Source organism: Nicotiana sylvestris, chromosome 6 (genome assembly GCF_000393655.2).
Source record: "Nicotiana sylvestris chromosome 6, ASM39365v2, whole genome shotgun sequence".
NCBI lineage: Eukaryota > Viridiplantae > Streptophyta > Magnoliopsida > Solanales > Solanaceae > Nicotiana > Nicotiana sylvestris.
The window spans coordinates 128,350,052-128,365,406 of record NC_091062.1 but is presented as its reverse complement, the minus strand read 5'-3'; the positions used below and the strand labels follow the sequence as shown (position 1 = coordinate 128,365,406).

Genomic DNA, 15,355 nt, shown 5'->3' with positions numbered 1-15,355 from the left:
CACTTTTTAGGGAGCACTGGAAGGGGAAGGCCCAGATAAAGAGGCAAGAGTTCTAAGAAGAATGTCCATTCGAGCATTAGCTGACACCTGCTCATTGATCAGTCTTTCCTTCAGGTCCTCAACATGTTTCCCGAGGTCAACATTTTCTTTAGTCAGATGGGCAACTTCTGTGCTTTGAGAGCTGCTGGAACCAGGTACCTCCTGAACTTGACTGAGCTGTCCTTCGAGAATGGCATTCCTTGCTTTCAAATTCCTTATCTCTTCAGTGGCACTATTCTAAGCATTGATCAGTTGAGAGATAGTAGAAGTGATGCCAACCCTTCTACTCTTTTCAATGCATTCACACTCCTCGAGGGTGGTTTTAGAGAAGGTTAGTTTACGAGTACCCACTTTAGCTTTTCCCAAAGGGACTTTGAAGAACTCAAAGACCTTAGTGAGGAGGAACCCCTAAGGCAGCCCATAATTACCATCCTTGAAGTCTGCCACCTTCTTTATGTGTTTTATCATAAGGCCAGGCAGGTTTATAGTTGTGTATCCATCTAGTGCTTCCATGAGAACTAGGTTTGCTCGTGATGTAATGGATCGTCTTTCTACGAGGGAGCAGAACCTTGTTCATTAATTCAAACAACATTTGGTACACTGGTAAGAGGGCCTTCTTGTGTACCCGTTCCCTTTGCTGGCCTACTTGATCCTTCAAGATGGCATTTCTGAAGTTTGAGGGGCAAGTTCCCTTAACAGAAGACATACCCCCAGTAGGCACACCCAAAATGGCTCCCAGCACAATGGTATCCATCACAAAATCAACACCATTCACTTTTAGACAAATTTTATCATCCTCAACTATGAAGAAGTCGGCATAGAAACTGCGCATTTCCTTTTCATAAACCTTAGGACTGTCATTAGTGAACAGATGTGTCCACTATTGGTATTCAATGATGTCATCCAATTGGCACATTCCTGATAGTTCAAGAATATCAGGGGCAAATGTGCGACCCCACAACACCTTTTGGTTTCTTAAATTTTCCTTGCCAGGATCCTGGGTTGGACCAACCTTGGCCTTCTTTGAGGAACAAGGTTCCTCACTAGCACCAACCTTCCTTTTCACTGATTTTCTTACACTCTTCCCTTTGTCTGTGGACTTCTTGGACACTTTCTCAGCAGACTCCCCAACCACTCGTTCATAGACTCTTCAAACGGTTTTTCACCAGACACATTTACTAGTTCACTAGATTTTTCACCCTCGGCATTTCTCACATCCATCTCACTCATAGATGACTCGTTCTTTGATTCAGGAACAACAAGTTCCTTTTCCTCCTCCTAATCAACCTCAACAACTAGTGTAGGAGGCACTACCTTTCCACCTTTAACCAATCTCATTTTCTTCTATTCTGCTTTACTTTTCTTTAGAACAGACTCAAGTTCTTACTTCTTCTACAACCTAGTGATAGGTCTCTTAGGAGTTGACTCCTCGGGAGCGACCTTTTTACTCCTAGAACCAATAAATCTCGCAAGAGCCACATTATCATAATCTTCCTCTTCACTATCTTCATTGTCCTCCTCAGACAGAGATCTTATCTCAGGAACCACAATGGATAATGGCTCAGCATAGAAATGAGGAGAGGGGGTGGGGTCAGTACTGACCTAGGGTTCTTGTGAAGAACTAGGGTCTTATCCCAATTAGAAACAGAGGGATCCTTTTGGGAGGAAGGATCAGGTCCCTTAATTGGTTCCTTAGTAGTACTGTCATGTGCCAAAGTTTCGACAGGAACCAGTTCCCTCCCCCCGACCTCTGCACCATTTTCTTCCCCTTGAGACTTAGACACACCTTCACTACCCCCCAAAACACTACCCTCAGCAGCTATTGACAACATATTTTCTATGTCCTTTTGTTCCTGTAACCCCATGGTAAACTCAGAGGTAGGAAGAGTATTACATGTAGAATGAAGGCCAGGAGCTGTCACTGTTGATTCATCACTGGTATGACCCACATCTTGTTCTTTCTAAGATATTTCCTCCACTGGTAGGCTAGAAACTTCTTGATTTTCTACTTTCTCCACTATAGCTTCTTCGACCATTTTTTATGGTGAGGCAGAATGAGAGGTCATGGCCACAAATTTCTTGTGAGTTGAAGTTTTGCGACTTCGATGAGAACCAATACTCGATTGGGTTGGAGAGGAAGTAGAGGGTGGTTGTGACTCTGTCTTAGGGTTTGGACTGGTCGGAGGGGAGAGTGTGGGATCATCACTAACGCTTTAACAAATGAAGACACAGTGGGGACGACATTTGGAATATCTTGTGTTTCCTGGTGTTCAGACATGGTGGAGTGCGGTGGGTTGAAGAAGAGATCATTTGGTTTGAAAAAGGTAAAAGAGGAATTTTAGATTTTTTATGTGAAAAATGGTGAAAGTGATTAATACTGGATTTATTTAAGAGGGGTGAGGAACCATGTTACGCCCCACAGTATTACGTCGATGTTATGCTCTACAGTAATATATTATGATTAATGTTACGTCTTGCAGTATTAAATTACGACAGTGTTGTACCCAGCAATATTATATTACGGTGATGTTACGCTTCGTAGTAATAAGTTACGACAGTATTGTACCTAGTAGTATTACGTTACGGTGATGTTACGCTTCGCAGTAATAAGTTACGACGATGTTGCACCCTGCAGTATTTTATGTTGAATTTGTCGTAAGGTAACTGACATCAGTCCAAGGAAAAAATTATTTGGGGATTATAAGGATTATGCTATTTCACAAGTGATTAGTAAATTTATGAAGGTGAAAGGGGGAGCAAGTCTAAGAAAATAATATTTTGTCAAAGTTTGGCATTTTGGGATAAAATACGGCTCAAGATAAAATACTTGGTATTTCTGGACTAGTACCATACAAGGTACCACATAACCATAATAGTAAGGCGTATAAGGCATGTGAAAAGTGGGTAATATTTTAAGTAAGTGGGAATAGTTCTCAATTTTGTGAATAATTGATTAATTACCGGGTAACGGGACATTACCAAATTAATTGGGGATATATTTGTGGATAGGCCTAATATAACTCCTATGCCTATGTGGCAGCAAGTAACATAGGATACGAATGACTCTTTGGTCTTGATAATAGGTGGCATGTGTAGGACAAACTAGGATAAAAATTAACATCAAAAGTAAACCAAAAAAAAGGTGAGTCTTTCCAAAATTTTAGAAAAAGAATGGATCTCATTTCCTTGTAATAAGGATCTGAGCAGCAACGTCCAATTCTTAGCAAAATAACAAAGCAACAACGTCATTCTTGGCTAAATATCAAAGCAGCAACGTTCAAGATGCAAGAACGTTGAATCAGGAAACATTTCGTCCAAAATCCTTAGTCAAAATTCGAACCACAATTTTGTTCAAGGATTCAGAAGCAGAAGCTTCATTCCGTTGAAATAATTTCAGGAATAGGTATGTTAAGGCTATCCCTTTTTTCTTTTGGCATGGTCCATATGATATTGAAGAAACGAGCAAACACATAGTTTCCATAAATTACTCTATTCATAGAAATAGTAGGGGTGTCTATATTCTTGATTCCCCATGAAAAATATTATTATCTTCTGCTCATGGGTCTCAGAACAATACGCAGTTGGAACCATTTATCCGGAAGGAATATAGAGATTATTACGTATTTTTCATGCATTTCATACATGTGCATTGACTCATGACCAGATGGTGTTATATACGCGTATATATGTAAATATATGTATATGATATATGGGAAAAGGTTATGGCGTTATATACGCACCACCACCTGATCAACTGGTGTATGATGATGATGTTGCCCACAGTGGTTAAAATATGGTTCAAACAACGTTATATACGCGTATATATGTATGTATATATATGTATATGGGATATGGGAAAGGTTATGGTGTTATATACGCACCATCACCTGATCAGCTGGTATACAATAATAATTTTGCCCACAGTGGCCGATATGATATAATGGGATGCCCTCAGAGGCTGATGATGTTATGAAACATGTACCTATGCACTACATGACATTCATATGCATATGCATGACGTTAAAAGTAATTTATGATTTACAAAGTTATTCAGACTTACAGGTTGAGTCATGTACTCTATATTTCTTTCATGTCTCTTATGTATTTATTTATGTGCCTTACATACTCGGTACATTATTCGTACTGACGTCCCTTTTGCCTGGGGACGCTGCATTTCATGCCCGCAGGTCCCGATAGACAGGTCGAGAACCATCCAAGTAGGCTATCAGCTTCACGGAAGTTGTTGGTGCACTCCATTTGCTTCGGAGTTGCTTGTTTGGTTAGTATGATTTAGACATATATTGTTTGGTATGGCGGGACTCTGTCACGACCTTTATGACATTTATGTACTCTTAGAGGCTTGTAGACATATGTCGTGTACGTGAAAGATGGTACGGCCTTGTCGGCCTATGTTTTAAGTTTATAAATGATTATATTGACCTATTAGGCTCGTATGTTACGTGTATATGATGATGTAATAAGAAAGATACGTTACGTTGATGCTCGGTTGAGTAAGGTACCGGGTGCCCGTCGTGGCCCATCGGTTTTGGTTGTGACAAAAGTGTTATCAGAGTAGTTCTTTCCTAAGGATGTTTACAAGCCGTGTCTAGTAGAGTCTTATTTATGGGTATGTCATGCACCACACTTATAAGCAGGAGGCTATAAGGGCATTTATGATTGTCACTCTTTCTTCTTACTCTAGATCGTGTGGTAGAGCTCACTTATAAGAATTCAAATTCCGAAATTCTTTTTTTATTATTCGTAATAAAATGATACCTACATCCGGAAAGAAGGATTGGAAAGAGGGATAGTTGTGGAAGAGCTGAGTCAGAGGAATTGGATTTTTGTATAATGCCTACGATAAGTAAATGTGAGGTCTTTAACAGATCATGGGTGTACTGAAAGGTGCAAGCTTCCTGATAAGAAGCCTTAAGGCAAGAATATCTATCCATCTTTAAGGTAAAAGACAATGAGAGATTAAGAAGATAAATACAGGTTTCAACAAGCAAAAGAAGCAAGATGAAGAAGGGTACGAGGCACCCAATTAATGAAGGCTAATGGTGTTTATAATTGAGGCAGAGGAACATAAGCTTTTTGAGTTATATTCAATAGCAACAGAGGTATGTACAATTGGTCTCACCCATTCCAGATATGCCCTATAGGATTAACAGAAGTAGTATAAGAAGATATGATGAATGAATTGTTTGCGTCAGTTGACATTTCTGAAGGATATTGCAAATATGCTAATAGATCTCTTTATGAGACACCAGATGGTGCACTCTGAAATAGTGCAGCCAGATATGAGTACTACAAATACATGCACTATAATCCTTGAAGGAATAAATATTAACTTAGTGTGGCTCGCGTCCCTAGTAAAGCGAGAACGTTAAGCAACATGAAGAGCCATTGGATAGAGCAAAGGGAAGCTAAGAGCAAAAGAATGTCTTGTTCAAGTTTTCAGAATAAAGTGATAGGCATAAATGTTAGCGGGAAATAAGAAAAGAGTTAATAAAACATTATGAGTAAGATGTGATACATGGATGACAATGGTATATCAAAAGATGACAATATTACAAAATCTATAGTCAAGTGAAGGAAGAAACGAGAAGTGATAGGCCTTAGGACAACAAAAGAGTATAGGACATACAATCATGTCCTCATTTCAAGAAATAAATTCGCAACTCTAGTGTGATTACCAAGAGGAAAAGTTAGACCCCAGAGTAATAGAACCAGTATGGATTGGTGAACAAGATAAACTAAACATGAATTAGGGACTGAATGATTGGAAAGTACTCGGCATCATGGTAATTTCAGATTTTGTTCCGGCAATAATAGAATGGACGACAAAAGAAGATTCATGAGAAATTCAGAGAATGATCATTCAGGAAGACGCTTCCCTACAACAAGCAAATGTGAGCAAAGTTCAGCTTAAGGGACTGTATGTGCCAGTTATACTAAATTTCACCATCGTGAGTAAGGGATTTTGCTATCCTTGGTACGGAAGGATTACCGCAAGGCCAGTAAGAGTCATCGATGATGTGAAAGGACGCCTAAGATGAAAAGGAAAAACATTTTTAGGCAGGTCGTCATAGCTCCAAGTCTTAGTACTCCCCTAAAGGGGGGAATGTGGAGTAATAAATGAAGAATACGGTAAACACGAAAAAGGAATGAGATTACACTTATTCAGCTCCTACGTGTATGCTACATTTCCAGAACATTATGCAAACACGACGTCAATGAGAGGAAGTAAGGTTCCCTGCCCGAGATGTTATTGATAGAAAAGGAGTCAGTGCGAGACATAAGTTAAGACAAAGGAAATAACCTAAGAAAGATTTCGCGGAATATTGACATGAGAATGGACCAACGAGTAGTTAGTAGTTGATTTAGGAAGAGCCTAGTCGCGACTAGATAAGAAGTTACAGACAAATCAGCAGATCAAACAATATAAATGTAGTAAACCCCAACATGGAGAATTCAGCCTCATAGTTATGACATCATAATACTTGAGATATATTTATATAGGAGTTGGAGAAGTTAAAAAGGTACTGCATGAGTGTTACAAAAATAAAAGAGAGTGCCACCAGGAAGACGGTCAAAATATCAGTCCAGAAGCAACCCCACAAGCACAAGGGAGTGGAGATAAGTAACTACGGATAAGTATAGGAAAGGAAGGACAGTAGAAGGTTCGTCAAGTATACGATATAACAAGCTCGCATCTTTACAAGAGTCAAAGGATCTTCCCTAAGTACTATAGTGAAGGACTAGCTCAGGAAATGAGGAAGAAGGTTTCAACCTAAGCATAGTAACTTAATGAAGAAAGGGTCATGTAAAAGTAGTCTCACAACAAAAATTGTATTCCCTCCAAAATAAAGTGGCACCTACCGTGGCTAATGAACAAGGAGAATGATCGAAGGTAATATTCGAGACTATATGAGTTGCAAAAAAATCCTGGCATATGTGGGAACTAGGATGAGTTAATTATGCACGCAACAAGGGGCATAAAAAGCAGGAAAGTAATTGCATATGTTTAAAGAAAGCTGAGATGGAACGAAAGGAATCATTCGATCAATGATATAGAGTTAGTACGTTATGGATACACTCAAGATTTTGGAGCATTATACTTGTTGACAATCATACAGCCATAAAAGACTTCGGTATAAGTTTTAAAAAAAAAAAAGAATTGAGCCCAGGGCATAGACAAAAGATTGAATTGTTAGAAGAATGTATCATAAATATTCTATAACGCCTATGAAAGGTTAAGGTAATAACTAATACCATGAGCCACAGATCAGATGATAGCTTAAGCCTACATAAAGGCTGATCGGAAGGAAGAGAAAGCTAAAAAATTACATCACCCAAGTAAATCAAGAGTCTGATTATTGGAACTAGAAGAATTATAGAAGTTATGATTGAGAACATGAAAGAATCACTCTTAATATCAGATGTTCGGGATAAATAACATAACAACTATAATCTATTATGGCTCTACAGGAAAGCCAGTTAGAAGAAGTACCAGCCTTATAAGAAGTCAGTACGAAGCTCCCATCAGATTGTATATGTAGCAGAGGTGCGAGTATTATAATAGAGATTCAAGTTATGGACGTGAATTACACCTAGGTGGAAGTGAGGTCAGGAAAAGGATAGGAGATATGATGCGAAATTTTAAGGTATGTAAGGTAAATGTGAACAACGTATGAGATACTCAAAGGCAGAAGATCATGAATAATCCATACTTTAGATAGAAGGCTATAATCACGGGGATCCAATAACAATGAGTGATAACGGAATCATCGGCGACATGTCTTCCAACCTATGGTTTCTAAATACTGACAGATCTAGTTAAGAAAGTAAAGAAGAGTTAGAGACGGTGTCTCGCTTGATGTTCTAAAATAACACAAGGAAATTCAAGCAAGTTGAAGGAAGATTACGAGTAGTATAAATAGATATGTATAGGTCGCAAGCTAAAGTATAGTAAAGCGACAAAAGTTTTATGACTGATGTAAGAACGAGAAAAGACGAGTGAGAAGGTGACGAGAATGGATTAGTCCTCAGGATTAGGCCCATGAAAACAAGGGAGCTAATGGATTCTCTATGTTATACAAAGCTCACTATAGCCTTAATGAACTCAAAGAAGTCTAAGATTAATAGCATTTAGAAGGAATGAAATACTGACCTAGTAATAAAATGAGGATATAATTGTGTCAGATAAAGGATGACGTTCGGGCCTTCGATTGAGTAATGATTTGAAAAAAAGAGAAAGAAAGAAAAGGGGCTCAGGAATTGTACGAGATTAAAATACCCACGTAAGAGAATCACCTTGGGATGCTATAGAATACATATATTGAAGTACAATATCACCGCTAAGTGGATCAGGAAAATTACTTCGAATATTCCTTGATGTAACGTAATCCCTAAGGACAAAGTATTGCGTAAAAAGATTCAAGTTATCAGTTGTATATTGTAGATCAATATTGAGGTGAATCAATAATGGATGGACAAAAGTCACAAAGTATGAGATGAGATTAAGCCGTCATTCTAAAGATGAGCAGTAATGAGGAAGCATTAAAAGACATAAATTTATACATATGGAATAAGCAACGAGAGTAAGCTGGGATTTGGTAGCAGACCTCAGCAATGATAAATTAAAGTAAGTGTTATGGTAGTAAATTCATATGGATGGCTAAACGGACCTATGAGATAAGATATAGCAATATTCGTGAATTCAACAAAGTACCGAGCGAAGAACTTCAGTATACTCATAGATGCCCAAAAGAACATCTTATCAAGCTCTACATATGAATCCTAGAGATTGGGTACACTTACAAGGTCAAAATTGTACAGGCTGCATGATGAAAGGTAGTAACAGTTACGAGATTGAAAGGATTCTGACTACAAGTTGTGGTGTGAGAAGGAGGCCTAAGGTGGGAATGCCCTAGACTTTGGACTTATTCACAGAACAATCGCCTAGATAGCAAGGGAAGTTCTAAAGTATTCGAAAGATATCAGTTACGAAAATGATAAGTGCATCGGTCAACATTCGAGGACGAATGTTCCAAATGAGGGAATAATACGCCCCGCAGTATTACATCGATGTTATGCTCTTCAATAATATATTATGATTGATGTTATGTCCTGCAGTATTAAGTTACGACAGTGTTGTACCCAACACTATTACATTACGGTGATGTTACGCTTCACACAAATAAGTTACAATGATATTGCACCCTGCAATATTTTATATTGAATTTGTCGTAAGGTAATTGACATCAGTACAAGGAAAAGATTATTTGGGGATTATAAGGATTATGCTATTTCACAAGTGATTAGTAAATTCATGAAGGTGAAAGGGGCAGCAAGTCTAAAAAAATGATTTTTTGTCAAAGTTTGGCATTTTGGGATAAAACACGGCTCAAGCTAAAATACTCGGTATTTATGGACTAGTACCATACAAGGTACCACATGACCATAATAGTAAGGCATATAAGGTATGTGAAAAGTGGGTAATATTTTAAGTAAGTAGGAATAATTCTCAATGTTGCGGGTAATTGATTAATTACCGGGTAACGAGACATTACCAAATTAATTGGGGATATATTTATGGATAAGCCTAATATAACTCCTATCCCTACGTGGCAGCAAGTAACATAGGATAGGAATGACTCTTTAGTCTTGATAATAGGTGGCATGTGTAGGACAAACTAGGATAAAAATTAACATAAAAAGTAAACCCAAAAAAGGTGAGTCTTTCAAAAGTTTTAGAAAAAGAATGGATCTAATTTCCTTGTAATAAGGATCTCAGCAGCAACGTCCAATTCTTGGCAAAGTAACAAAGCAACAACGTCATTCTTGGCTAAATATCAAAGCATCAGCGTTCAAGAAGCAAGAACGTTGAATCAGGAAACATTTCGTCCAAAATCCTTAGTCAAAATTCGAACCACAATTTTGTTCAAGGATTCAGAAGCAGAATCTTCATTCCGTTGAAATAGTTTCAGGAAAAAGTATGTTAAGGCTACCCTTCTTTCTTTTGGCATGGTCCATATGATACTAATGAAACGAGCAAAGACACAGTTTCCATAAATTACTCTATTCATAGAAATAGTAGGGGTGTCTATATTCTTGATTCCCCATGAAATATTATTATCTTCTGCTCGTGGGTCTCAGAACAATACGTAGTTAAAAAAATTTATCTGGAAGGAATATTGAGATTATTACGTATTTTTCATGCATTTCATACATGTTCACTGACCCATGTCCAGATGGCATTATATACGCGTATATATGTAAATATATGTATATGATATATGGGAAAAGGTTACGACGTTATATACGCACCACCACCTGATCAGCTGGTATATGATGATGATGTTGCCCACAGTGGCTGAAATATGATTCAAACAACGTTATATACGCGTATATATGTATGTATATATATGTATATGGATGGGAAAGGTTATGGCTTTATATACGCACCACCACCTGATCAGCTGGTATACGATGATGATTTTGCCCACAGTGGCGGAGAAGATATGATGGGATGCCCTCAGAGGCTGATGATGCTATGAAACATGTACTTATGCACGACATGACATTCATACGCATATTCATGACGCTAAAAATAATTTATGATTTACAAAGTTATTCAGATTTATAGGTTGAGTCATGTACTCTATATTTTTTCCATGTCTCTTATGTATTTATTTATGTGCCTTACATACTCGGTACATTATTCGTACTGACGTCCCTTTTGCATGGTGATGCTAAGTTTCATGCCCGCAGGTCCCGATAGATAGGTCTAGAGCCCTCCAAGTAGGCTATCAGCTCAGCGGAAGATGTTGGTGCGCTCCAATTTCTTCGGAGTTGCTTGCTTGGTTAGTATGATTTAGACGCGTATTGTTTGGTATGGCGGGACTCTGTCCCGACTTTTATAACATTTATGTACTCTTAGAGGCTTGTAGACATATGTCATGTACGTGAAAGATTGTCCGGCCTTGTCGGCCTATGTTTTGAGTTTATAAATGATTATGTTGGCCTATTAGGCTCGTATGTCACGTGTATATGATAATGTAACAAGAAAGATACGTTACATTGGTGCTCGCTTGAGTAAGGTACCGGGTGCCCGTCGTGGCCCATCGATTTGGGTCATGACAGACCAGTTAGGAAAATGTGTCAATTTGGGTAGTCGGGTCGCTTCTTAACGGGAGATATGCTTGGGTTCAAAAGCAGGAAAGAAAAGAAACTGACAATTAAATGATGTGGCACTATTTCAACTGTTTAAAAATTGGGCATGAGAGTATAGAGGAACTACTAAGTGTGTCGAGGGAACCAGGTTCCCTGACAGATTTTGCAAATGTAAGCCTCATCCTTTGACCAATGTGCAATGCATTAGCTGCTTGTTTGCTTTGTAATCATCAGGCATGTCTACGTGTAACAGTATACATATGAGTTAGTCTTTGCCAGAAAACACTCTTTAGCTATTTTACCTATACATTTCTTTCATAGCCAATCATGGAGGGACCAGGTCCTCAGCTTGATTTCATCAACCCTAGTGCCAAGTCATTCTTGTCATGCTCTATGCTCAGTGCTTTGGTGAAGATATCTGCAATTTGATCTTCTGTGCTGCAGAACTTCATGCATGTGTACTATTTCTCAACATTGTCTTTAAGAAAGTGATGTCGCACATCAATATGCTTTGTTCTCTTAAGGTGAACTGGATTTTTTGCCATGTTGAGAGCACTATTGTTATTATACAGTAAGGGCACACAATCAGAGAACACACCAAAATCTTATAGCTGCTGCTTGATCCACAGCAGTTGAGCACAGCAAGAGGCAGCTGCCACATACTCAGCATCAGTAGTTGAAAGAGCCGCTGAGTTTTGTTTTCTTATGCCCCATGAGATAAGACACGGTCCTAGAAAATGTTCCATGCCAGAAGTATTTTTCCTGTCCATAAGATAACCAGCATAGTCAGTATCAACATACCCTATTAAGTCAAAGTTATCTCTTGAGGGATAGTCGAGAACTAGGTCTTGTGCTCCTTTGAGATACCTCAGAATTCTCTTTGCAGCCTTCATATGAGACTCCTTTGGATTGGATTGAAACCTGGCGTAGAGTCCCACACTGAAAACAATATGTGGTCTACTTTCTGTGAGATACAGAAGTGACCCAATAATTCATCTATACATGGTCTCATTTACAGGAGAACCAGGTTCATCAATATTTAGGTGAGTGGTAGTGGCAATGGGTGTATCAATGATCTTTGAACTTTCCATCTCAAATTTCTTCAGAAGCTCTTTGATGTACTTTTGCTAACTTATCATAGTGCCCTTAGGAGTTTGCTTGACTTGTAGACCCAAGAAGAAAATGAATCCCCCCATCATGCTCATTTAAAACTCACTCCCTATGAGTTTTGAAAATTCCTCACACAGAGAATCGTTCGTTGCTCCAAAAATGATGTCATCAAGATAGGTTTGCATAATGAACAGGTTCCTCCCTCGTTTCTTCAGAAAAAGGGTGTTGTCAATTTTTCTTCTTGTAAATCCATTTTCTAGAAGAAATTTCAACAATCTTTCATACCAAGCACGAGAAGCCTACTTTAGCCCATACAAAGCCTTGTCAAGTTTAATGACATGCTCAAGATGCTCATGATTCTTAAATCGAGGTGATTGCTTGACAAAGACTTCTTCCTTTAGAAAACCATTTAGAAATGCACTTTTAGCATCCATTTGGAACAATTTGAATTCCATATGAGATTCAAAGGCAATGAGGATTTTGATCGCCTCCATTCGAGCAACTGGAGCAAAAGTTTCATCACAGTCAATCCCTTCTTCTTGATTGTATCCTTGAACTACTAGCCTTGCCTTGTTCCTTGTTGTGTTTCCAAACTCATCAAGTTTGTTTCTGAATACACACCTGGTTCCTATTACGGTTTGGTCAGCAAGTCGTGGAACCAGGTGTCATACACTGTTTCTCTCATGATAGAGTTCTTCTTGCATAGCTGTAATCCAGTCTGCATCTTTCAATGATTCTTTGACATTTTTGGGCTCTATTTGAGAGGGAAAGACTGAGAAGACAATTGAGCCTCTTGCCTTTGATCTAGTTTGAATGCCTGAATCAAGAGGAGTGATTACGTGTTCAAGGGGGGCATGAACTTTTGTGCTTCTAGTTAGACACCTGAACCTCATGTGAGAAGGTCTAGGTATTTTTGACTATGAACCTTGATTTCTTCTCATCTCATCATGTGGGGAGCCTTGGACAGCATCGACAACTCTGTTCTCAGCTTCAGTTGTTATGATTAAGGAACTAGGTTCCTCTTCATCAGTTGGAGATATTGTTGCACCATTCTCATTTGAATCTTTGATGTGGCTCATCATATTAGCCTTTCCATTTGCCATGTCAATAACTTCACCGGGGACAATTGACTGTTCTCTGTCTTGATCACTCTTATCATGTAAATCCTTTCCATATAAATGGTGAGATTCATCAAAGATCGTATGTATGCTTTCCTCAACACATTGAGTTCTTTTGTTGTATACTTTGTAGGCTTTGCTTTGTGATGAATAGCCTAGAAAGATTCCTTCATTGCTTTTGGCATCAAATTTTCCATGTGCTTCCTTGCCATTGTTGAGAACGAAACATTTACAATCAAAGGTCCTTAAATGTGTCAGCTTGGGCTTTCTTCCGTTCAGCAGTTCATATGGAGTTTTGTTCGGAAGGGACCTGATCATACACCTGTTCACCAAATATCATGCAGTGTTGATGGCTTCTGCCTAGATACTTTTTGCAATGTCACTATCAATCAATATTGTTCTTTCCATATCTTCAAGAGTCCTATTTTTCCTTTCCACTATACCATTTTGTTGAGGTGTCCTTGGAGCTGAAAAATTGTGAATGATGCCATTTTCAGCACAGAATTCGTTGAATTTTGCATTGTCAAATTTTATCCCATGGTCAGACCTGATACATACTACATTATTTCTCATCTTCACCTGGATCTTCTTTACAAATGCAACAAACACTTGAAAGGTTTCATCCTTGGTTCTGCGAAACAAAGTCCAGGTGAATTTGGAATAGTCCTCTACTATAACAACAATGTACTTCTTTCCTTACCTGCTTGGCACCCTCATAGGTCCACATAGATCCATATGGAGGAAATCGAGTGGACTTGAGGTACTAACTTCCTTTTTAGGCTTGAAAGAAGATCTGACTTGCTTTCCCTTTACACATGCATCACACAAAACTTTGTTTTTCTATTGAGACTCAAATCTGGCCTTACAATTTTCCTTAAAGTGCCTGGTGTTACCATAGTGAGTGCAAAGCTAGTTATCAGGTACAGTAACGTAGTTGCTATGAGGGTTGTAGGGAGTCTTTTCCTTTTGGAACCCAATACCCTGCCTATTTCCCTCACTGTTTGTATACATAGCAGTGATTGCATCAGAAGACTAGGTCCACTTAAGAGATTTTTCTAGGTCACTCTTCACTTTACCTAGATTTCCTGAAGTTGTCTGTTTTTCTCAAGCTCGGCACACAGACTAGATTTCACTAATTTTAACTCATTTTCCAGCCTAAGGTGTGCCTCACTTGCAACTTCCTTTCCGTTTTGAGTTTTCCTAGGCCTACTTTCCTTTTTTAGTTCCTCAATTATTTCCTTTAGGTCTTCAACCACTACTAATAGGTCATCTCTCACATGCTCAATGTCAGCAACCTTCTCAGTTAAAACTTCTTTCTCCTTTTTAACACACTCAATGGTCTCTTTTAGATTGACCACAACAACCACTAAATCATCTCTTTCATGTTCTATGTTTGTAATTTTTTCAGTTAAGGCATATTTTTCTTTCTTCAGACTCTCAATGGTTTCTTTTAAATCTACCACAACGACTACTAGATCATCTCTCGACTGTTCTGCTTCTCCTAGTTCCACAACTAATGCATCTTTATAATTCACAAGACTATGATAAGCATAAATTAAAACATTTCCAAAGGCATAAGTTTTTTCGGAGAATAAGTCTTTAGATTTCTTTGAACATCTAGAAAGTTTACCTTATCATCATCATCATCGTCATATTCATCATCTTTAGATTTTGCTATTAGGGCAAAGATTGATTTCATACTCAGCTGCTTAACTTTCCACTGCCATCATGGAACTATCACCTTGATCATCATCTTCTTTGGATGCGCTGGAAGATTCTCCCCGTGAAGCAAGAGATTGTTTCACAACATTGTCAGCGACATCTTTTCGCTTGAATCATTTGTCAAGAACAAGGTTCCTCTTTGCTGCTTTGTCAATGTTGTGTTTGTACTGATCTTGCTTGAGGAGAGG

The 15,355-nt window shown here is 38.5% G+C and overlaps 1 protein-coding gene across 1 annotated transcript; it reads right to left on the bottom strand.

Moving 5' to 3' along the window:
- Positions 1-11,822: 11,822 nt before the first annotated feature.
- Positions 11,823-12,308, bottom strand: LOC138871266 (secreted RxLR effector protein 161-like). The gene is made up of 2 exons (XM_070149141.1): positions 12,220-12,308; positions 11,823-12,138 (listed from the first exon to the last, which is right to left on the bottom strand). The coding sequence occupies exons 1-2, from the start codon at positions 12,306-12,308 to the stop codon at positions 11,823-11,825; spliced, it is 405 nt and encodes a 134-aa protein (XP_070005242.1).
- Positions 12,309-15,355: the final 3,047 nt, after the last annotated feature.